The 26,276-nt window shown below is 38.7% G+C and overlaps 1 protein-coding gene across 1 annotated transcript in view; it reads right to left on the bottom strand.

Annotated features, from left to right (window-relative positions):
• INO80 (INO80 complex ATPase subunit) overlaps positions 1–26,276 on the bottom strand; it is a 396,744-nt gene that overhangs the window by 330,932 nt on the left and 39,536 nt on the right. The window contains 6 exon segments of the mRNA XM_053711738.1: positions 631–684; positions 1,076–1,287; positions 1,557–1,677; positions 2,637–2,786; positions 10,968–11,035; positions 12,303–12,469. Of these exon segments, the coding sequence (XP_053567713.1) occupies positions 631–684; positions 1,076–1,287; positions 1,557–1,677; positions 2,637–2,786; positions 10,968–11,035; positions 12,303–12,469 (772 nt within the window).

Raw genomic sequence — 26,276 nt, 5'->3', positions numbered from 1 at the left:
CAGAATAAATGATTCCTCAAGGCTAAATAAGTGTTAATATCAATCGATTTAGCCCAAAAAATGTCTACAGTCTAAATAAGCCCTTGTGAAGCCCTTATTTACAATCGTAATAAACATGGCTTACCGGATCCCATAGGGAAAATGACAGCTTCCAGCATTACATCGTCTTGTTAGAATGTGTCATACCTCAAGCAGCAAAGGACTGCAAACTGTTCCCCCAACTGAAGTTAATGCTCTCAACAGTCCTGTGTGGAACAGCCATGGATTTTAGTTACGGTTGCTAAAATCATTTTCCTCATACAAACAGAATTCTTCATCTCTTTTCTGTTTCTGAGTAAATAGTACGTACCAGCACTATTTGAAAATAACAAACTCTTGATTGAATAATGAAAAACTACAGTTAAACACTAAAAAACTCTAAGCCATCTCCGTGGAGATGTTGCCTGTACAACGGCAAAGAGAATGACTGGGGTAGGCGGAGCCTAGGAGGGATCATGTGACCAGCTTTGCTGGGCTCTTTGCCATTTCCTGTTGGGGAAGAGAATATCCCACAAGTAAGGATGACGCCGTGGACCGGACACACCTATGTTGGAGAAACAAGTGTTTAAAAAAACATAAATAATTGCTCACCTTTTTGCTATTTGTTAACAACAAGTTGCGGGCTGACACTTTTTGCTTGTAGGCCTGGAATATGAATTAAAAAAATAAAAAAAAGATCCACATAAACAGACCATGTTAAATAAGCAGTTAAACCCAGTAATTGTAAAGAAATTTAAATTGGGATTTTCTGCACGCTCGTATTTTTTTTTAGAAGAGGTTATGTCATGATATTGAACTGAAAATTTCATACATTATTTTTCCCCCCTTAGTTTTGTAAATTAAAAAGAAATGAATTTACTACGCAATGAATTCATACTTTCACTGACAGGTCAAAATTGCTCTAAAAGACAAAAGGAAAGGCAAGGAAATTATATTTATTTATATGAGCCCCCATTTAAAAAAAAAAAGCTTATTTAACCAAATTCGCCCACGGTTTCCAGTTTACTATGAGAACACCAATGTTTCTAATTCTCACCTTTGGCAACTCTTTCTTGACAATTGTAAGCCAGACTTTCCTTCTTCGAGCATTCAGCTGTTCCAGTGTCAAGTGCTTTTTCTTGCCAATCGGTGTTGGCGCATCATGGGAGAACTTTGCAAACAATTTTGTGTGGTGGTGCCGCCTTGGCAGCTCATCCTCAGACAGTTCCTCTTCTCTCCGTCTCCTCTTCTTCACTTTTTTTAGTTTGGCTGATGAAAAGGGAGAAACAATTCTAAAGTATAGTGCTCTTCAACCATACTACACTGCACTATACACAAGTCTTCAAAAGTTGCAAAAGTGGTATTTGATTAATTCACACTAAGAACAAATCTATACTTAGTGATAGATAAATTTATTTCCACACAAAGTAGAACCACTGGTGGTAATTTATGTTTGTGTTTAACGACCCTTTTTTTTTTTTTTGCATACCATTAAACATATTGTAACCAACAGTCAAGTGTAAAAGAGCAAAATTCACCTTTAAATTTCTTCTCTTCTTTTATTTTTTTCTTTTTGGGCCCAAGAAAGTGCTTTTGTTGCTCATAGTATGGATCATATGTAGAAAGTAGGCCAGCACTATAATACTGATACTGCTGCAGCTGAAAAACAAGAAAAACACTCATAAGACTGTGTTTGACAGTTTTTTGTGATTTAAGATGGTTGACCCTATTCCAGACAACTGTGAATACCAATATGTTGAGAAAAAAGTTGGCATCTAAACATAATTCTAAATATAGTATTCTTAAACAATCTATACATTCTAACTGCTTGTATAGCACATAAACAGCAACCCAAAAATAACAGACTGAGCAGAAACAGTGCAAAACAGATAATAGGGGCCGATTTATCACGGCCCGAAGGGGACCGGAAACAAGAGTTAAGAAGCAGCGGTCTAAAGACCGCTGTTCCTTAACTCATTCACCTCCTCTGAGGCTGCGGACATCAATCCGATCGAATACGATCGGGTTGATTGACACCCCCTGCTAGCGGCCGATTGGCCACAAATCTGCAGGGGGCTGCATTGAACAAGCAATTCACCAGAACTGCTTGTGCAATGTTAAATGCCGACAGCTTATGCTGTTGACATTCAGCGATGCAGGGCGGACATGATTCGCTATAGCGAATCATGTCCGCCCGGGGTATGATAAATCTACCCCATGGTCTGCGCTTCTCTGAGAATTCTGGGTAAACTCATATTGATCTTTATTCTGACTGGAGGGTGAGTTGATCAAAAACATTTTGGCTTTAAAACACTGTGGCAAAGCAGGAGTGAGTATATAACATAAATGCTATATACATTAAAGAATTTTCTTTGCTAAAGAGACAAGTTACAAAAACATTTATGCTATGAAATTACCGAAAGGATCGTTATTTTGCAGACAGTAAATCATTCTTCAAATAAGTAGAAGGGAAATATAGTGATAAAAAAGGAGATATTTCCTATACGAAATGCAAGAACCAATCAAACAGAAGAGGAAAGCCAATGAATTATGAGCTTGTGTGATTTCTTCTGATCATGGTAAAGTAGTTAAAATGTGACACATCCTGGCACCCTCACCTCCTTATCCTTGTGATACTTGCTTTGATGTAGTTTTTTGTACTTGTGCAATCTCAGCATGTCATGCAGCTCCTCTTTAGAAAGTGAATACTCCTCCTCATCATCACTTTGGGAGTCTGTATCACTAGAGTCTTCACTCAGCAGGATGTTCTGTTGATAGAAGGAATATAAAATCTTTCAGAATAAAGTTGTCAGGTTAAAAAAAAAAAAAGTATGTTATATCTCTCAATAGCAGTGTATTTTGTGCTTTGGATAGCAGAATGTTATAATATAAGAAGGTAATCTCAACAACACTGCAATAGAAAGTGCCTGTCTTCTGTTTAAAAACATATATATATATATATATATATATATATATATATATATATATATATATATATATATATATATATATATATATATATAAACAGATCCCCAGTATAGAACCTATCAAATTGTAGGAAACATGGGATGATTTTGTAATTTTGTAAATAGTAGAAACCAAAAAAAATTAGTAGCCAGAAGTAGAGTTCTATGGCTCCCTGTCCCCAAGGATATGTCCTGTCTTGCTCTATGTTATTCCATCATAATTGATCACTATATATATTTCCCTTCCTATTCATTCTGACAAAGTCCTGTTCTTTTGTAGCACTAGAAATATATTATTATATTATTCAAATTGTCCATAATTTGTAAAAGGCCCCAAATGTATAAAGATATTAAAATCAAATAGGAAGCAGAACTTAGTAGCCAATGTAAACCTCCCATGCAATCAATGAATAACATAATTTATGCTTACCTGATAAATGTATTTCTCTTGTAGTGTATCCAGTCCACGGATCATCCATTACTGGTGGGATATTCTCCTTCCCAACAGGAAGTTGCAAGAGGATCACCCACAGCAGAGCTGCTATATAGCTCCTCCCCTAACTGTCATATCCAGTCATTCGACCGAAAAAAGCAGAGAAAGGAGAAACCATAGGGTGCAGTGGTGACTGAAGTTTAATTAAAATTTAGACCTGCCTTAAAAGGACAGGGCGGGCCGTGGACTGGATACACTACAAGAGAAATAAATTTATCAGGTAAGCATAAATTATGTTTTCTCTTGTTAAGTGTATCCAGTCCACGGATCATCCATTACTGGTGGGATACCAATACCAAAGCTTAAGTACACGGATGATGGGAGGGACAAGACAGGAACTTAAACGGAAGGAACCACTGCCTGTAGAACCTTTCTCCCAAAAACAGCCTCCGAAGAAGCAAAAGTATCAAATGTGTAAAATTTTGAAAAGGTATGAAGCGAAGACCAAGTCGCAGCCTTGCAAATCTGTTCAACAGAGGCCTAATTTTTAAAGGCCCAGGTGGAAGCCACAGCTCTAGTAGAATGAGCTGTAATTCTTTCAGGGGGCTGCTGTCCAGCAGTCTCATATGCTAAACGGATTATACTCCGAAGCCAAAAAGAAAGAGAGGTTGCCGAGGCCTTTTGACCTCTCCTCTGTCCAGAGTAAATAACAAACAGGTGAGATGTTTGGCGAAAATCTTTAGTAGCCTGCAAGTAAAACTTCAATGCACGGACTACGTCTAGATTATGCAAAAGATGTTCCTTCTTTGAAGAAGAATTAGGGCATAATGATGGAACAACAATCTCTTGATTGAAACCACCTTAGGTAAAAACCCAGGTTTTGTACGCAGAACTACTTTATCTGAATGAAAGATCAGATAAGGAGAATCACAATGTAAGGCAGATAACTCCGAGACTCTTCGAGCCGAGGAAATAGCCATCAGAAAAAGAACTTTCCATGATAGAAGTTTGATATCAATAGAATGAAGGGGTTCAAACGGAACCCCTTGAAGAACTTTAAGAACCAAGTTTAAGCTCCATGGGGGAGCAACAGGTTTAAACACAGGCTTAATCCTAACTAAAGTCTGACAAAATGCCTGAACGTCTGGAACTTCTGCCAGACGCTTGTGTAAAAGAATAGACAGAGCAGAAATCTGTCCCTTTAAAGAACTAGCTGATAGTCCTTTGTCCAAACCCTCTTGGAGGAAGGACAATATCCTAGGAATCCTAACCCTACTCCATGAGTAATTCTTGGATTCACACCAATGAAGATATTTACGCCAAATCTTGTGGTAAATTTTGCTGGTGACAGGCTTCCGTGCCTGTATTAAGGTATCAATTACTGACTCGGAGAAGCCACACTTTGATAGGATCAAGCGTTCAATCTCCATGCAGTCAGTCTCAGAGAAAGTAGATTCGGATGAATGAAAGGACCTTGTATTAGAAGGTCTTGTCTCAGAGGCAGAGTCCATGGTGGAAAGGATGACATGTCCACTAGGTCTGCATACCAGGTCCTGCGTGGCCACGCAGGCGCTATCAATATCACCGATGCTCTCTCTTGTTTGATTTTGGCAATCAGACGAGGGAGCAGAGGAAACGGTGGAAACACATAGGCCAGGTTGAAGAACCAAGGCGCTGCTAGAGCATCTATCAGTGCCGCTTCTGGGTCCCTGGACCTGGATCCGTAACAAGGAAGCTTGGCGTTCTGGCGAGACGCCATGAGATCCAGTTCTGGTTTGCCCCAACGGAGAACAAATTGAGCAAACACCTCCGGATGGAGTTCCCACTCCCCCGGATGAAAAGTCTGACGACTTAGAAAATCCGCCTCCCAGTTCTCTACCCCTGGGATATGGATCGCTGATAGGTGGCAAGAGTGAGTCTCTGCCCAGCGAATTATCTTGGAGACTTCTGACATCGCTAGGGAACTCCTGGTCCCCCCTTGATGGATGATGTAAGCCACAGTCGTGATGTTGTCCGACTGAAATCTGATGAACCTCAGTGTTGCTAACTGAGGCCAAGCTAGAAGAGCATTGAATATTGCTCTTAACTCTAGAATATTTATTGGGAGGAGTTTCTCCTCCTGAGTCCATGAACCCTGAGCCTTCAGGGAGTTCCAGACTGCACCCCAACCTAGAAGGCTGGCGTCTGTTGTTACAATGGTCCAATCTGGCCTGCGAAAGGTCATACCTTTGAACAGATGGACCCGAGATAACCACCAGAGAAGAGAATATCTGGTTTCCTGATCCAGATTTAGTAGAGGGGACAAATCTGTGTAATCCCCATTCCACTGACTGAGCATGCATAATTGCAGCGGTCTGAGATGCAGGCGCGCAAATGGCACTATGTCCATCGCCGCTACCATTAAGCCGATTACTTCCAGGCACTGAGCCACCGTGGGGCGCGGAATGGAGTGAAGAACACGGCAAGCATTTAGAAGTTTTGATAACCTGGACTCCGTCAGGTAAATTTTCATTTCTATAGAATCTATCAGAGTCCCTAGGAATGAAACCCTTGTGAGAGGAGATAGAGAACTCTTTTCTTTGTTCACTTTCCACCCATGCAACCTCAGAAATGCCAGAACTATCTCTGTATGAGACTTGGCAATTTGAAAGCTTGACGCCTGTATCAGGATGTCGTCTAGGTAAGGAGCCACCGCTATGCCTCGCGGTCTTAGAACCGCCAGAAGTGAGCCCAGAACCTTTATAAAAATTCTTGGGGCTGTAGCCAACCCGAATGGAAGAGCTACAAACTGGTAATGCCTGTCTAGAAAGGCAAACCTCAGGAACCGATGATGATTCTTGTGGATCAGAATGCGAAGGTAGGCATCCTTTAAGTCCACTGTGGTCATGTACTGACCCTCTTGGATCATGGGTAAAATGGTTCGAATAGTTTCCATCTTGAATGATGGAACTCTGAGGAATTTGTTTAGGATCTTTAGATCCAAAATTGGTCTGAAGGTTCCCTCTTTTTTGGGAATCACAAACAGATTTGAATAAAACCCCTGTCCTTGTTCCGTCCGCGGAACTGGATGGATCACTCCCATTACAAGGAGGTCTTGCACGCAGCTTAGGAATGCCTCTTTCTTTATCTGGTTTGCAGATAATCTTGAAAGGTGAAATCTCCCTTGTGGGGGAGAAGCTTTGAAGTCCAGAAGATATCCCTGAGATATGATCTCCAACGCCCAGGGATCCTGAACATCTCTTGCCCACGCCTGGGCAAAGAGAGAGAGTCTGCCCCCTACTAGATCCGTTGTCGGATAGGGGGCCGCTCCTTCATGCTGTCTTGGAGGCAGTAGCAGGCTTTCGGCCTGCTTGCCCTTGTTCCAGGACTGGGTAGGTTTCCAGGCCTGCTTAGATTGAGGAAAAGTTCCCTCTTGTTTTGAAGTAGAGGGAGCTGATCCTGCACCTGCCTTGAAATTTCGAAAGGCACGAAAATTAGACTGTTTGGCCCTTGATTTGGCCCTGTCCTGAGGAAGGGTATGACCCTTACCTCCAGTAATGTCAGCAATAATTTCTTTCAAACCAGGCCCGAATAAGGTCTGCCCCTTGAAAGGAATGTTAAGTAATTTAGACTTTGAAGTCACATCAGCTGACCAGGAATTAAGCCATAGCGCCCTACGCGCCTGGATGGCGAATCCGGAATTCTTAGCCGTTAGTTTAGTCAAATGAACAATGGCATCAGAAACAAATGAGTTAGCTAGCTTAAGTGTTCTAAGCTTGTCAATAATTTCAGTCAATGGAGCTGTATGGATGGCCTCTTCCAGGGCCTCAAACCAGAACGCCGCCGCAGCAGTGACAGGCGCAATGCATGCAAGGGGCTGTAAAATAAAAACCTTGTTGAATAAACATTTTCTTAAGGTAACCCTCTAATTTTTTATCCATTGGATCTGAAAAAGCACAACTGTCCTCAACCGGGATAGTGGTACGCTTTGCTAAAGTAGAAACTGCTCCCTCCACCTTAGGGACTGTCTGCCATAAGTCCCGTGTAGTGGCATCTATTGGAAACATTTTTCTAAATATAGGAGGTGGGGAAAAGGGCACACCGGGTCTATCCCACTCCTTACTAATAATTTCTGTAAGCCTTTTAGGTATTGGAAAAATATCAGTACTCACCGGCACTGCATAGTATTTATCCAGCCTACACAATTTCTCTGGCACTGAAATTGTGTCACAGTTATTCAGAGCAGCTAATACCTCCCCAAGTAACACACGGAAGTTCTCAAGCTTAAATTTAAAATTAGAAATCTCTGAATCAGGTCTCCCCGATTCAGAGACGTTACCCACAGACTGAAGCTCTCCGTTCTCAGGTTCTGCATATTGTGACGCAGTATCAGACATGGCTCTTACAGCATCTACGCGATCTGTATCTCGTCTAACCCCAGAGCTATCGCGCTTGCCTCTCAATTCAGGCAATCTGGCTAATACCTGTGACAGGGTATTATTCATGATTGCAGCCATGTCCTGCAAAGTAATCGCTATGGGCATCCCTGATGTACTTGGCGCCATATTAGCGTGCGTCCCTCGAGCGGGAGGCGAAGGGTCCGACACGTGGGGAGAGTTAGTCGGCATAACTTCCCCCTCGACAGACCCCTCTGGTGACAATTCTTTTATAGATAAAGACTGATCTTTACTGTTTAAGGTGAAATCAATACATTTAGTACACATTTTCCTATGGGGCTCCACCATGGCTTTTAAACATAATGAACAAGTAGTTTCCTCTGTGTCAGACATGTTTGTACAGACTAGCAATGAGACTAGCAAGCTTGGAAAACACTTTAAACAAAGTTAACAAGCAATATAAAAAACGTTACTGTGCCTTTAAGAGAAACAAATTTTGGCAAAATTTGAAATAACAGTGAAAAAAGGCAGTTACACTAACAAAGTTTTTACAGTGTATGTAACAAGTTAGCAGAGCATTGCACCCACTTGCAAATGGATGATTAACCCCTTAATACAAAAAACAGATTAACAAAACGAAAAATATGTTTTATAAAGAGTCATTACAACTGCCACAGCTCCTACTTTTGAAGCCTTTTGAGCCCATCAGAGATGTCCTATAGCATGCAGGGGACTGCTGAGGGGAGCTGAATGTCACAGTTTGTAATTTTAACTGCACCAACTGTAACTTTTATACTATAACAGTGGAAAGCCTCTGTTTCTAGGCAAAATAAAGCCAGCCATGTGGAAAAAACTAGGCCCCAATAAGTTTTATCACCAAAGCATATATAAAAATGATTAAACATGCCAGCAAACGTTTTATATTACACTTTTATAAGAGTATGTATCTCTGTTAATAATCCTGATACCAGTCGCTATTAAATCACTGCATTTAGGCTTAATTTACATTAATCCGGTATCAGCAGCATTTTTGTAGCAAGTTCCATCCCTAGAAATATGTTTACTGCACATACCTTATTGCAGGAAAACCTGCACGCCATTCCCTCTCTGAAGTTACCTCACTCCTCAGAATATGTGAGAACGGCAATGGATCTTAGTTACTTCTGCTAAGATCATAGAAATCACAGGCAGATTCTTCTTCTAATGCTGCCTTTGATAAAACAGTACACTCCGGTACCATTTAAAAATAACAAACTTTTGATTGAAGATAAGAAACTAACTATAATACACCACTCTCCTCTTACTACGTCCATCTTTGTTGAGAGTTGCAAGAGAATGACTAGATATGGCAGTTAGGGGAGGAGCTATATAGCAGCTCTGCTGTGGGTGATCCTCTTGCAACTTCCTGTTGGGAAGGAGAATATCCCACCAGTAATGGATGATCCGTGGACTGGATACACTTAACAAGAGAAAAATAGCATTAAAGTGAAAGTAAATCCTAGGATTTACTATTGAAACAAATAAAGGGCACTTTCATTCATGAAGTATAAGATACTTTATGTAGAAAGCTCCTTTATTTGATTCAACTGATCGCCGCTCTTAGCTCCTACAGCAGCGCATGGCTAAAAAAAAATTTGGCTAAGAGGATTTACCGCACGGCTATTGGCTAAGAGGTGGAAACGTCACCTCTTAGCCAAAACATTTTTTAGCCGTGGGCTGCTGTAGGAGCTAAGAGCGGCAATCGATTGAATAAAATAAAGGAGCTTTCTACATGAAGTATCTTATACTTCATGAATGAAAGTGCCCTTTATCTGTTTCAATAGTAAATCCTAGCGTTTGCAAAACGCTGGGATTTACTTTCACTTTAAATATCCTACTAGTAAAATCAGATTTCAGCATAAAGAAAGCTAATCAATGCACACTGCAATATACATCAATACAAAGAAAAAGGAAAGTTTACCAAATAAAAATACAAAAAGCACAGAAGACCAAGGACCAGAGAACATGTGAGTATACCAAGCCTAGCTTTAGAGTATTAAAGGGATGGTAAAGTCTTTTTAAAATCAGATCCGGAATGTTAGTGATATTTTAGATGGAGTTTAATTCAAACTTTTAGCTCACAGAAAATTTGACTGTGCCTTTAACATCCAGCTATCACCAGTTCAATGCATATAAAACATTTGCTGGGGGATTTTATATAAGAATTTACTATAAACAACTGAGGAAAAATAGCTTTCATTATTTTGCACAGCCCTTCTATTTACTTGTTGAAGCTTTCCATGACATGATTTGTTTATATATATTTTTATTTTTTTGCACTTACTGGATTTTTAACTTTAATTTAAAGGGACGTGAAACGCAGTATTTTCTTTCATGATTCAGATAGAGCATATACATTTTAAACAACTTTCCAATTTACTTCTAGAATCTAATTTGCTTTATTCTCTTGATATCCTTTGTTGAAAAGCATATCTAAAATAGGGTCAGTAGCTGCTGATTAGTGGCTGCACATAGATGCCTCGTGTGATTGGCTCACCCATGTGCATTGCTATTTCTTCAACGAAGGCTATCTAAAGAATGAAGCAAATTATATAATAGAAGTAAATTGGAATGTTGTTTAAAATTGTATTCTCTGTCTGAATCATGAAAGAAAAATGTTGACAGTAAACACCTCTTGCTTATGTGCATCAATTGTACCTTGCCCTACACTCCCTAGAGAGTCCAGAAAGCAATCTCAGTTTCAAAATGCTGCAAAATGTCTAAACCACTAGTCCAGAACGAGTAAGAAATTGCAATGGACGAGTAACAAATTTGACTGTTTCCCAAGTAGTAAACTACAGTGCTATTTTTCCACATTATATTACTATATAAACATACATACACACAAATACATACACTGTTACCAGAGAATAAGAAAGTCCACATGTGACAAATACAAAAACATGTCACATGGGTATGTGTATATCTGTGAATATATGTCTGTATTCTTTCTGTATTTGTATTTTCTTTCACATATCTATTGTTTGTGTATGTCTGTAGGCTGAACATAAAAACAACACCAGCTATTTCCCACAATAGGCAGGATTATAAAACAATAGAAATTCTAATAGAATTTAAAAAATGATATACACCATAATTTTAAATAACCACGTTTAATTTCGATTTGGTTCTCACCTTTAACCATTTTCTACTTTTTTTTAGCTTTGAGAAGTTGTATAAGCTCCCTCTCTCAATCTTTGGTTCTGTGGAGAAAATAAAACAAATACATTTAAATGGTGATAGGTAGATAGGGTTTGGATTTTTTTTAAAAGGGACACTGAACCCAATTGTTTTCTTTCATGATTCAAATAGAGCATGGCATTTTAATCATCTTTCTAATTAACTCCTAATATCAATTTCTCTTTGTTCTTTTGCTATCTTTATTTTAAAAGCAAGAATGTAAATCTTAGCAGACAGCCTATTTTAGGTTCAGCACCATGGATAGCACTTGCTTATTGGAGGCTTACATTTACCCACCAATAAGCAAGAATAACTCAGGTTCTCAACCAAAAATGAACCAGCTCCTATGAATCACATTTCTGCTTTTTTTAAAAGATAGCAAGAGAACGAAGAAAAATTGATAATAGGAGTGAATAAGAAAGTTGCTTAAAATTGCATGCTCTATCTGCAAGAAAAAAAAATGGGTTTAGGGTCCCTTTAATGCACTAATCTAAGGGACAACAATGACTACCCAATCTACTTGTTGCACTTGAAAAATACTTTACACAAAAAAAAATGCTGTTATTAACTTATCATCTCACTTGAAATCAAGACAGCAGCATTGAGAACATACCTCAGCAGCAGCACAACAACTAAGTCCCATTATTTTAACCCTGCGAAAGCGGTTTTCTAGCCATTGTTAATTTGATTTTGCTCCTGATATGTTAACATGTCATCCTTGAAAATTTGCTCTTTATATCGAAGCATAAGCCTCAATTTGTGTACTCTAGATGCCAATGAGCCACCATTTTAAAATGATCTGCAGCTCATGTGTAAAACGCTAATCTCTCCTGATGCACGTTTCCACTGATATTACTATGTTTGGGACATTGAGACATGTTTTTCTGTGGATGTGCATGCTGAGGAGTGTGTCAGAAAAGGTGGGAGATTATCTGGGGTGTGTGTGTGTAAGGGTGTTTGAGGGGTGTGTTTTAAGGGGGAATGTGTCTGGAGGTGTCATGTCTCCCTGTTATTTAAGACAGTAGATCAGCTTTTTAAGTGGGATAGTAGAGAGTGGAACAATAATATCTTAATTTTGAAAAAAGAAATTGATTTTAAAAAGTGCAGCCTGGACAGTAAAGTGGTAGACAAAAGCCCTGCAATTTACTTGCCCCTCCAATGCCAAGAGGAAAAAATATATATAATGCCCCAATTCTTCATATCCTGAGTATCGGGCTTTGTAAATTCCATACCTGGGTTTATTACCGTAAGGCCCTAGTACAAAAGAAGATGAAATCATCTTATATCTACCTAGTTGCAGCACTCCATTGATTGAGTGAGTCGGTAGCAGACAGGAGTTCCCTTGTCCTGGAGGCTCCCCAAGCAAAGGAGACATAGGTTCCTCCTTCACTTGTGTGGAAGGATCTTCAGACTCTGGAACTAGGGGGGTCGCATCCAATTCATCATCACTTTCATCACTACAAATAAAGGATAATTTAGTTCATAAATAAAAAGCAGCATAATCTTTCCCCTATTTCATTTTAACATCAATAGGAAGATATATAGTACACTGTGTGTATGTGTCTATACTCTGTATGTATTATTTTTTTATTTTTTTGCATATCTATAGTTTGTGTGTATCTGTATACTAAACATACAAAACATCAGTAGATGTTAAAAGGATACTACAAAACATAATTTATGTAAGAACTTACCTGATAAATTCATTTCTTTCATATTAGCAAGAGTCCATGAGCTAGTGACGTATGGGATATACATTCCTACCAGGAGGGGCAAAGTTTCCCAAACCTTAAAATGCCTATAAATACACCCCTCACCACACCCACAAATCAGTTTAACGAATAGCCAAGAAGTGGGGTGATAAGAAAAAAGTGCGAAAGCATAAAAAATAAGGAATTGGAATAATTGTGCTTTATACAAAAAAATCATAACCACCACAAAAAAGGGTGGGCCTCATGGACTCTTGCTAATATGAAAGAAATGAATTTATCAGGTAAGTTCTTACATAAATTATGTTTTCTTTCATGTAATTAGCAAGAGTCCATGAGCTAGTGACGTATGGGATAATGACTACCCAAGATGTGGATCTTTCCACGCAAGAGTCACTAGAGAGGGAGGGATAAAATAAAGACAGCCAATTCCTGCTGAAAATAATCCACACCCAAAAAATAAATTTTAAATGAAAACATAAGCAGAAGATTCAAACTGAAACAGCTGCCTGAAGTACTTTTCTACCAAAAACTGCTTCAGAAGAAGAAAACACATCAAAATGGTAGAATTTAGTAAAAGTATGCAAAGAAGACCAAGTTGCTGCTTTGCAAATCTGATCAACCGAAGCTTCATTCCTAAACGCCCAGGAAGTAGAAACTGACCTAGTAGAATGAGCTGTAATCCTCTGAGGCGGAGTTTTACCCGACTCAACATAGGCATGATGAATTAAAATTTCAACCAAGATGCCAAAGAAATGGCAGAAGCTTTCTGGCCTTTTCTAGAACCAGAAAAGATAACAAATAGACAAGAAGTCTTTCGGAAAGTCTTAGTAGCTTCAACATAATATTTCAAAGCTCTAACAACATCCAAAGAATGCAATGATTTCTCCTTAGAATTCTTAGGATTAGGGCATAATGAAGGAACTACAATTTCTCTACTAATGTTGTTGGAATTCACAACCTTAGGTAAAAATTCAAAAGAAGTTCGCAACACTGCCTTATCCTGATGAAAAATCAGAAAAGGAGACTCACAAGAAAGAGCAGACAATTCAGAGACTCTTCTGGCAGAAGAGATGGTCAAAGGAACAAAACTTTCCAAGAAAGTAATTTAATGTCCAATGAATGCATAGGTTCAAACGGAGGAGCTTGAAGATCCCCCAGAACCAAATTCAAACTCCAAGGAGGAGAAATTGACTTAATGACAGGTTTTATACGAACCAAGGCTTGTACAAAACAATGAATATCAGGAAGATTAGCAATCTTTCTGTGAAAAAGAACAGAAAGAGCAGAGATTTGACCTTTCAAGGAACTTGCGGACAAACCTTTATCTAAACCATCCTGAAGAAACTGTAAAATTCTCGGAATTTTGAAATGATGAGAAAGACACCAAGAAATATAAGTCTTCCAGACTCTATAATATATCTCTCTAGATACAGATTTACGAACCTATAACATAGTATTAATCACAGAGTCAGAGAAACCTCTTTGACCAAGAATCAAGCGTTCAATCTCCATACCTTTAAATTTAAGGATTTGAGATCCTGATGGAAAAAAGGACCTTGCGACAGAAGGTCTGGTCTTAACGGAAGAGTCCACGGTTGGCAAGAGGCCATCCGGACAAGATCCGCATACCAAAACCTGTGAGGCCATGCTGGAGCTACCAGCAGAACAAACGAGCATTCCTTCAGAATCTTGGAGATTACTCTTGGAAGAAGAACTAGAGGCGGAAAGATATAGGCAGGATGATACTTCCAAGGAAGTGATAATGCATCCACTGCCCCCGCCTGAGGATCCCGGGATCTGGACAGATACCTGGGAAGTTTCTTGTTTAGATGAGAAGCCATCAGATCTATTTCTGGAAGTTCCCACATTTGAACAATCTGAAGAAATACCTCTGGGTGAAGAGACCATTCGCCCGGATGCAACGTTTGGCGACTGAGATAATCCGCTTCCCAATTGTCTATTCCTGGAATATGAACCGCAGAGATTAGACAGGAGCTGGATTCCGCCCAAACCAGAATTCGAGATACTTCTTTCATAGCCAGAGGACTGTGAGTCCCTCCTTGATGATTGATGTATGCCACAGTTGTGACATTGTCTGTCTGAAAACAAATGGACGATTCTCTCTTCAGAAGAGGCCAAGACTGAAGAGCTCTGAAAATTGCACGGAGTTCCAAAATATTGATCGGTAATCTCACCTCCTGAGATTCCCAAACCCCTTGTGCTGTCAGAGACCCCCACACAGCTCCCCAACCTGTAAGACTCGCATCTGTTGAAATTACAGTCCAGGTCGGAAGAACAAAAGAAGCCCCCTGAACTAAACGATGGTGATCTGTCCACCACGTCAGAGAGTGTCGTACAATCGGTTTTAAAGATATTAATTGAGATATCTTTGTGTAATCCCTGCACCATTGGTTCAGCATACAGAGCTGAAGAGGTTGCATGTGAAAACGAGCAAAGGGGATCGCGTCCGATGCAGCAGTCATAAGACCTAGAATTTCCATGCATAAGGCTACCGAAGGGAATGATTGTGACTGAAGGTTTCGACAAGCTGAAATCAATTTTAGACGTCTCTTGTCTGTCAAAGACAGAGTCATGGACACTGAATCTATCTGGAAACCCAAAAAGGTTACCCTTGTCTGAGGAATCAATGAACTTTTTAGTGAATTGATCCTCCAACCATGATTTTGAAGAAACAACAAAAGTCGATTCGTATGAAATTCTGCTAAATGTGAAGACTGAGCAAGTACCAAGATATCGTCCAAATAAGGAAATACCACAATACCCTGTTTTCTGATTACAGATAGAAGGGCACCGAGAACCTTTGTAAAAATTCTTGGAGCTGTTGCTAGGCCAAATGGCAGAGCCACAAACTGGTAATGCTTGTCTAGGAAAGAGAATCTCAGAAACTGATAGTGAGCTGGATGAATCGGAATATGCAGATATGCATCCTGTAAATCTATTGTAGACATATAATGCCCTTGCTGAACAAAAGGCAGGATAGTCCTTACAGTTACCATTTTGAATGTTGGTATCCTTACATAACGATTCAATATTTTTAGATCCAGAACTGGTCTGAAGGAATTCTCCTTCTTTGGTACAATGAAGAGATTCGAATAAAACCCCAGCCCCTGTTCCAGAACTGGAACTGGCATAATTACTCCAGCCAACTCTAGATCTGAAACACATTTCAGAAATGCTTGAGCTTTCGCTGGGTTTACTGGGATACGGGAAAGAAAGAATCTCTTTGCAGGAGGTCTTATCTTGAAACCAATTCTGTACCCTTCTGAAATAATGTTCTGAATCCAAAGATTGTGAACAGAATTGATCCAAATTTCTTTGAAAAAACGTAATCTGCCCCCTACCAGCTGAGCTGGAATGAGGGCCGCACCTTCATGTGGACTTAGAAGCTGGCTTTGCTTTTCTAGAAGGCTTGGATTTATTCCAGACTGGAGATGGTTTCCAAACTGAAAATGCTCCTGAGGATGAAGGATCAGGCTTTTGTTCTTTGGTTGAAACGAAAGGAACGAAAACGATTATTAGCCCTGTTTCTACCCTTAGATTTTTTATCCTGTGGTAAAAAAGTTCCTTTCCCACCAGTAACAGTTGAGATAATAGAATCCAACTGAGAACCAAATAATTTATTACCCTGGAAAGAAAGGGAAAGTAGAGTCGATTTAGAAGACATATCAGCATTCCAAGTTTTAAGCCATAAAACTCTTCTAGCTAAAATAGCTAGAGACATAAACCTGACATCAACTCTGATAATATCAAAAATGGCATCACAGATAAAATTATTAGCATGTTGAAGAAGAATAATAATGTTATGAGAATCATGATCTGTTACTTGTTGCGCTAAAGTTTCCAACCAAAAAGTTGAAGCTGCAGCAACATCCGCCAAAGATATAGCAGGTCTAAGAAGATTACCTGAACACAAATAAGCTTTTCTTAGAAAGGATTCAATTTTCCTATCTAAAGGATCCTTAAAGGAAGTACCATCTGCCGTAGGAATAGTAGTACGTTTAGCAAGGGTAGAGATAGCCAGGATATAATTGCTTAAAACGTTTAGAAGGAGTAAATGAATTACCCAAATTATTCCATTCCCTGGAAATTACTTCAGAAATAGCACCAGGTACAGGAAAAACTTCTGGAATAACTACAGGAGATTTAAAGACCTTGTCTAAACGTTTAGATTTAGTATCAAGAGGACCAGAATCCTCAATTTCGAATGCAATTAGGACTTCTTTAAGTAAAGAACGAATAAATTCCATTTTAAATAAATATGAAGATTTATCAGCATCAACCTCTGAAACAGAATCCTCTGAACCAGAAGAATCATTAGAATCAGAATGATGATGTTCATTTAAAAATTCATCTGGATAAAGAGAAGTTTTAAAAGACTTTTTATGTTTACTAGAAGGAGGAATAACAGACATAGCCTTCTTAATAGATTCAGAAACAAAATCTCTTATGTTATCAGGAACACTCTGTGGAACTGCAACAGGTAATGGTATTTTACTAAAGGAAATATTTTCTGCATTAACAAGTTTGTCATGACATTTAATACAAACAACAGCTGGAGGAACAGCTACCAAAAGTTTATAGCAGATACACTTAGCTTTGGTAGTTCCAGCACCAGGCAGCGGTTTTCCTGAAGTATCTTCTGACTCAGATGCAACATGAGACATCTTGCAATATGTAAGAGAAAAAACAACATATAAAGCAAAATTGATCAAATTCCTTAAATGACAGTTTCAGGAATGGGAAAAAATGCCAAAGAACAAGCTTCTAGCAACCAGAAGCAATGAAAAATGAGACTTAAATAATGTGGAGACAAAAGCGACGCCCATATTTTTTTAGCGCCAAATAAGACGCCCACATTATTTGGCGCCTAAATGCTTTTGGCACCAAAAATGACGCCACATCCGGAACGCCGACATTTTTGGCGCAAAAGAACGTCAAAAAATGACGCAACTTCCGGCGACACGTATGACGCCGGAAACAGAAAAGATTTTTTGCGCCAAAAAAGTCTGCGCCAAGAATGACGCAATAAAATGAAGCATTTTCAGCCCCCGCGAGCCTAACAGCCCACAGGGAAAAAGTCAAATTTTTTTAAGGTAAGAAAAAATGATTGATTCAAATGCATTATCCCAAATATGAAACTGACTGTCTGAAAATAAGGAATGTTGAACATCCTGAGTCAAGGCAAATAAATGTTTGAATACATATATTTAGAACTTTACAAAAAAAGCGCCCAACCATAGCTTAGAGTGTCACAGAAAATAAGACTTACTTACCCCAGGACACTCGTCTACATGTTGTAGAAAGCCAAACCAGTACTGAAACGAAAATCAGCAGAGGTAATGGTATATATATATAAGAGTATATCGTCGATCTGAAAAGGGAGGTAAGAGATGAATCTCTACGACCGATAACAGAGAACCTATGAAATAGACCCCGTAGAAGGAGATCATTGCATTCAAATAGGCAATACTCTCCTCACATCCCTCTGACATTCACTGCACGCTGAGAGGAAAATCGGGCTCCAACCTGTTGCGGAGCGCATATCAACGTAGAATCTAGCACAAACTTACTTCACCACCTCCATAGGAGGCAAAGTTTGTAAAACTGATTTGTGGGTGTGGTGAGGGGTGTATTTATAGGCATTTTGAGGTTTGGGAAACTTTGCCCCTCCTGGTAGGAATGTATATCCCATACGTCACTAGCTCATGGACTCTTGCTAATTACATGAAAGAAAATCATTATTTTGTTAAGGATGTTTATTTGGGAGAGGAGGAGGAAAGCGGGTGGATCAGACCTGCAAAGGAGGAGGGATGGAGGGGCAGGGTTCCCTACACTGCAGAAAAATGTGAATGAAAGGAGGGGGAGGGATGGAGCCCTAGGATAATGCTAAGATGAGAGGGAGGGAGGGGGGCCCTACACTGCAAAAAAATAAGCGATCTTGGAGGGGAAAAGGGGTCCGCTACACTACAGAAAACCAAAATAATAAATAGAAAAAATAATAATGAAAAAATACTTATAACTTGTTACTGGCAGACAAGCAGCTAGTAGCAAAGATGGCGGGAGTAGTGGGAGTTTTTTTTTTTTTTTTTAAATCCCTAAAATACATGCTGGCAGACTCGATATGTATAGTGGTAGTTGGCCACTAAAGTGTATACTGCTTAGCCCTCCATACCATTGTTCCACTATAAAGATATGGATATTATGATCCCCTATTTTGGGAAACACAACAAAATTAAAACATAACTTTTTTGAAATTAAATATTTAAAACTGGAAGGGAAAATTTTAAAAGAAAATTATGTTTATATGACTAGCACACTAATTACACAATATAACCATGTACAATAATATGTGGGAGATAGTAGTCATACACCTGTCTGATTCTAGGCTGCTGGGTAGTAACACAATATTTATATACATGCACACAGTTGTGCTCAAAAGTTTGAATACCCTTTGATAATTGGTATTTTATGTACCATTTTTTTTTTAAAAAACATGAGTGAGCAGGCAAAACACATTTTATTTATTTCTTATAGGATTCCTAATAAACTGTAGGTCATAACAGAATGACAAATTCTTAAAACAAAACAATGGCAACAAATAATAAAAAAAAAATGACCCCTGTCATGAGTCTGAATAACCTTAGTTCTTAATTTATTTATTTATTTATTTATAAAATATTTTACCAGGAAGGATACATTGAGATTTCTCTTGTTTTCAAATATGTCCTGGGTCCACAAAACATTGCATTGATACAATAGGGTACAATAAAATTCAAAAATAATAATACACAATAGATGCAAATATTTTACATAAAACAGGTAAGAAATATATAATCAACCATGACAGGTGCATTCTGTTTTGAGATATGTAGAGAGGGATCTCTTAAAGGATATTAGGCTTGGGGAAGGTTTGAAAGTGTGCAGGAGGTCATTCCATAACTGTGGCGCTCGGTAGGAAAAGGAGGATCGAGCTGCTTTCTTTTTGTATTGAGGCAAGCTAAATAATGTGCTGGTAGTGGATCGGAGGTTATAGGAGGTGGGAATAGCCGGGGAGAGCATTCTGCTCAGGTAGGGTGGGATCTTTCCAGAAAGGCACTTAAACACAAGGCAGGAAAGATGGAGGGTGCGTCTGGATTCCAGCGTCAGCCAGTTTAGTTCTTTTAGCATGTCACAATGGTGGGTCTTGTAGTTACATTGTAGCACAAAGCGGCAGAACGAGTTATACAATGTATTAAGTTTATTAAGGTGAGTTTGCGGTGCAGGTGCGTATACTACGTCCCCATAATCCATGCTGTACAATCTTTTCCTTTACTGTAGGGCTGAGGCAAGATTTGTTTCTGTACAGGACATCTAATTTTGGATAAAGTTTAGATGAAAGTTTTTCTATGTGGAGGCCAAAAGATAGATTAGGGTCTAAGAACATACCCAAGTATTTGAAAGAGTGGACTGCGGTCAGCGTGCAATTGGATTTTGTTTTGATGCGTAGATGGGAATTTTGTAATTTGTGTAATTTAGGCCCAGTTCCAAAGATCATTGTGACAGTTTTGTCAGTGTTTAGGAAGAGTTTGTTTTTTGAGATCCACTTTTCTACCTCTGTGAACTGGTCTTGGAGCACTGCTTCAAGCTGTGGCAGATCAGATTTGTTTGCATAGATTACTGTGTCGTCTGCGTACATGTGTACAGTTGAGGATTTGCAGACATAAGGCAAATCATTTATAAATAATGTGAATAGTAGGGGGCCGAGAATGAAACCTTGGGGAACACCACACGTGACAGGGAGAGGGAGGGAGTCACTGTTGGAAACAGAGACATACTGTGATCGATCCGATACATATGATCTAAACCAGGTTAACGGATGATCAGCAATACCAGAGTTTTTTAGTTTGAGCAGTAGTATGTCGTGGTCCACTGTGCCAAAAGCCTTAGCAAAATCAAGGAAAATAGCTCCAGTTAGGTCTCCTTGCTCCATGCCAGTTTGGATGTCGTTGCAAACTTTTAGGAGGGCAGTTGTAGTGGAGTTATTCGGTCGAAAACCTGATTGATCAGGGGTCAGATAGTTAGAAAATTGGTAATACTCGCATAATTGCGTATGGACGCATTTTTCTAAGATTTTTGACAATACTGGGAGCAATGATATAGGGCGATAGGTAGAAACCAAGGTTAAAGGGACAGTATACACTCATTTTCATATAACTGCATGTAATAGACACTACTATAAAGAATAAGATGCACAGATACTGATATAAAAATCCAGTATAAAATTGTTTAAAAACTTACTTAGAAGCTGTCAGTTTGGCTCTGTTGAAAAGGTAGCTGGAAAGCCCACTGCAAGTGGCAAATAAGACACCCCCCCCCCTTCTTTTGCATATGAAAAGACCCTTTACACAAACAGGAGCAACCTGGAGAAGGTAGCTGACAGTATTCACATAAAACTTTAGGGCTTGGTTAGGAGTCTTAAAATCAGAGCAATGTTATTTAAAAATAAGCAAAACTATACATTTATTTAAAAAAAAAACTTTATGGGCTATATAAATAGATCATCTACAAAACATCTATGCAAAGAAAAAATGAGTGTATAATGTCCCTTTAACTCCCCACTTTTATGAATAGGCACTACTCTTGCAGTTTTCCAGAGTTTAGGTATGTATCCAGACACCAAGGATTCGTTAATTAGGGTTGTGACAGGCTTAGCAATTGCCGGCGCACTGACCTTCAACAGCATTGCTGGGATTTGATCAGGTGCAGACTGGTTTTTCATTTATAGATTATTAAGGTGTTTCTTAACAACATTGATGGGTACAGGTCTAAAATTGAACTTCTCTATATTGGGTCTTTGCTGTTTAATGGGGCCTGATCCACATTTGTAGCTTCAGGATGCGTGCCATTTATTAGTTTGTCAATCAGGGTGGTGGAGCATCCGACAAAATAATTGTTAAAGGCATTTGCTACTTCTAAGGGAGTTGCAGGTTTTGGTTATCCACATTGACAGTGGAGGGTTGGGAGTGGATTGGTGGATTTTGTAAGTTATTTATGAGTTTCCAAAACTTTCTAGGGTTAGATATGTTATTGTTCAGATTTTCACAGAAATATTGGGCCTTAGCCAATTTTGTTTGTTTAGTGCATATATTTCACCATTGTCTATATACACAGTGATCATTCATAGAGCCAGTATGCTTGAACTTTGACCACAATGAATCCCGAAATTGGTACATTTGAATGAGGTCAGCTGTGATCCAATTCAAGTGTGCTCCTTTTACTCTCACCTTACGCAGCAGGGCATGTAAATTCCAAACTTGTAGGAGTTCAGACTGAAAGAATTCAACTGCAGAGTCTAGATCTGGGATTAGGTTTAATCTGTGCCAGGGGAGGTTCTTGATGTAATTTAGAAATGATTGAATATTACATTTTTTGAAGGACCTGGTGATTTTAACCTTGGGAGAGGATTTAGTAGCCTTTATTTTGCGCATTCAGTACACTAAGCAGTGGTCACTGAAATTGTTAGGGAGAACACCTGCCGTGTATTGCCTCCTTTAACATCAATAAAAGCGTGCAGTCTTTTGTAATAGTTGTCTATGAGGTCCTGAATTCTTGCAGGTGGAATAGCTGCTCATTCGTCTTGGCAAAATGCCTCCGGGTCATGCAAAGTCTTTGGTTGTCTTGCATGAACCACACGTTTGAGATCTCCCCAGAGTGGCTTGATTATATTAAGTTCAGAAGACAGTGATGCCCACTCCAGACCCTTCACCTTTTTCTTCTGTAACCACTGGAGGGTGAACTTGGCCTTGTGCTTAGGGTCATTGTCATGCTGGAAAGTCCAAGAGCATCCCATGTGCAGCTTTCGTGCTGAAGAAAGCAAATTGTCTGCCAGTATTTTCTGATAACATGCTGCATTCATCTTGCCATAAATTTTCACAAGATTTCCTGTGCCTTTAGCGCTCACACATCCCCAAAACATCAGTGAGCCACCACCATGATTCATAGTGGGGATGGTATTCTTTTCCCTATAGGACTTGTTGACCCCTCTCCGAGCATAGCGCTTATGGTTGTGACCATAAAGCTCTATTTTGGTCTTGTCACTCTAAGTTACAGTGTGCCAGAAGCTGTGAGGTATTTAAAGGTGCTGTTGGGTATATTGTAACCAGGCTTTTTTGTGGCATTGGAGCAGTAAAGGCTTCTTTCTGGCAACTCGACCATGCCGCTCATTTTAGTTCAAGTATTTTCGTATCTTCTCCTTGAAACAATCACACCGTATTTTTCCAGAGCAGCTTGTATTTCTCCTGAGGTTACCTGTGGGTTTTTCTTTGTATCCCGAACAATTCTTCTGGCAGTTGTGGCTAAAATCTTTCTTGGTATCAAGAGAATTTTCCACTTCATAGTAAGTGATTGAACAATACTGACTTGCATTTTCAAGGCTTTTGGATATCTTTTTATATCCTTTTCCATCTTAATAAAGTTCCATTACCTTGTTACACAGGTCTTTTGACAGTTCTTTTCTGCTCCCCATGGCTCAGTATCTAGCCTGCTCAGTGCATCCACTTGAGAGCGAACAAACTCATTGACTATTTATACACAGACACTAATTGCAATTTAAAAAGCCACAGATGTCAGAGATTAACCTTTAATTGCCATTTTAACCTATGTGTGTCACCTTGTGTGTCTGCAACAAGCCAAGATCAAACATCCAAGGGTATGTAAACTTTTGATCAGTGCCATTTGGGCGATTTCTGTTATCATTATGATTTAAAAAAGGAGCCAAACAACTATGTGATAATAAATCGCTTCATATGATCACTATCCTTCAATAAAAGACAATTTTTTGGCACGATCAGTCATATTTTCTCAATCTTTTGAGCACAACTGTATATATTTATGTGTTGAAATAAATAAATAACCCACTTGATATTATATGGTACAATTATGGTAAATATACAAGTGTTGTTCACCTAATAGTGAGTTAGTAAGCAGGCTAGAATCAGTCAGGCGTATGACTCCTATCTCCCACATATTATTGTACATGGTTATATTGTGGAATTACTGTGCTAACAATTTCCATAATTTTCTTTTAAGTTTTTAACTTTAATTTTTTCTTTTAAAATCAAAGTTTTTTTATTGAGGTATTTCGTAAAATAACATTCACTTTGTGTTAGTATACATATAGAATACAAATAAGAAACGATCAAACGGCCATGTCAAACATAATATAAACCTAAACATATAATATCTCCTGTTTGACGAATCTGAAGACAACAAATAAGATTATCAGAAAATATAACAAACCATGTTGTCTCTAATAACAATGCAAAACTTAAAGTGCAAAAAATAATATGATCTCTCTTTTTAGGTTATATGATAGCTTAATACTAGAACCTCTGGATCATGAATTGCTGCCTGTTAGAGTGATACGTTATAATAGCCAATCGTAAGCCGAAACACACTATTAATTATGAGAGGTTACATTTTTTGTATCACATGTATAAATGGACAGATTATTATTAGATCTAATTTTATGTAGGATTATAACGCCTCCCAACCTAAACAGGGTCACTCTTGTACCCAGACAAGGAAGTATGACACAGGGGAGGGTCTCAACTAACATAAACGGTCACTCTTGGACCACTGATTGAATAGGTTCACTAGTATCTGTAGCTTAAAAGGATTATTGAATATCATAGCTAAAGTTGTTTATACAATTAGTGCTTTAGCATCTGAAGTTGCTCACGTGGAAGTACAATGCACATGGGATAAATAATCTCTTAATTTATGATATCATAATATGAGCTTGTATGCTTAGCAAGTTATAGAGAGTAGCAATGATGATAGATTCCCAAGTAAAAAGGGAGCTAGGGACATATAAGGGCATTTATTTACCATTAGATAATAAGAATTTAAGGTAAAACACTATAGGGCTTAGATAAACTTTGGTACCTGAAATTCTAAAAGTAAATCTGATCCTCTAGAAAGGTGTGGATGAAACCTTGATATAAGGTAAGCGTTTTTTGTGAAACGTACGTCAGGGGTCCTCTGGGATAAGCTTTGTCTTTCCCTTTTCTTTTAACTTGCTCACCTTCGTTGGTCTGGTACAATGCAGCTTTAATAATTTGTAAAAATTTAAATTTAAACTAGCCCTCGGATTGTAAGGGCTTAGCTTATAACTATAATTTTTGCTGCTAGATACCTTTGATACTGATTTCAGACTAATTTAAAAATCTCAGCTCAACCTAGGTGGAGTGTTTTTAATTTTTAGCTTCTGCTAAATGTATGTGTGGTTAAATTTTGATTTAATAAACTTTAGTGTATGAATGGAGAAAAACATTTTTTCTAAATAAAAACTATTCAGCTCTGATTCTGCAAGGGCATTGGTGGAAATTTTCCTCACAGATTTAAGTTACCTACTCTTACTTGTAAGTCTATTTACAATTATTTATTAGTTAGATCTACATTAGTATTGGATAGATATTATTCTGAACCCCCCCCCCACAAAAAAAAAAAAAGTGGACGTCTCGCTCTACTAAATTGATAAAAATAAAAAAAAATTAAATATTGCTATTGGGAGGAGGAGAGCCTAACACCGCCATCTCGGCCGCCGATAGCGGAGTCGACCAATCTCACTTAAGAAGTAAGCAAAAATTTTATAAGACCAATAGGGTTATCACATAACATGTGCTAGTTTTCTATGGGGGTTATTATTGTACCTTGAAAATACATTTTGTTACCAACAGTCCTAGTGATTAACCTGTATGAAATGTATATTCTGCATTAACAAAAAAATGAAGAAAAATTCTAGATATATAGATGCATATACTAGGTCAGAGAATCCATGAAACTAAGACTTGTACAATACATTCAGCAAGACAGCTTTTAAAGGGCTCGGGAGTGAAGGATCAAATGCTCAGATACAAAAAATATACCAAGTAATGTGAGATCTACTGAAAATAAGATTAATATTTTAAGAGGATATAGCGCCTCCAGATAACAACCGTTAAACTTGTATGTAACCCACAAAGATTTGCATGGCGCTTAACAATTATTACTAACTGTACAAGCAAGGATGTTGGTAAATATGTAAATTGAGAGTTCAGCAGGTTCAGTTGGTCTGAACCATGATTCTCTCCAGCATCAGTCATGTGGTCAGATATCGGTAAAATGTCTGTTGACCAACTAAGTGCTCTATGGGAATAAAGAACATATGCAAACATTGGGCATATAGAAAGATAAGGTTTCCGATGTGACATGACAACACTCCAGACCTGGCTTTCAGTTTATAACTGGGAGATCGCCCTAATGTGTACTATAGCTCCTGCACAATCTTGTTCTGGCTGAAATTAAAGAGGGCGAGTGTGCAGTTATGTCCACAAACTTTCAGTTAATTAGATGGCGAAGTCTTCTTGCTCTCTGCGAAGGGATCTGTGCTCTCATACGTGGCAAGAGTGAGATTTTCCATGGTGTCTACCTCCAGCAATATTTGGCACTGGGCCACCAGTTTGCAAAGTTCTCCAGAGACCAGTTCCACCGTCTCTGTAATAGTGGAAGA

The sequence above is a fragment of the Bombina bombina genome, chromosome 1 (genome assembly GCF_027579735.1).
Source record: "Bombina bombina isolate aBomBom1 chromosome 1, aBomBom1.pri, whole genome shotgun sequence".
In the NCBI taxonomy this organism is placed as follows: domain Eukaryota; kingdom Metazoa; phylum Chordata; class Amphibia; order Anura; family Bombinatoridae; genus Bombina; species Bombina bombina.
The sequence above is the reverse complement of the archived record's forward strand: the minus strand, read 5'-3'. Positions and strand labels throughout refer to the sequence as shown.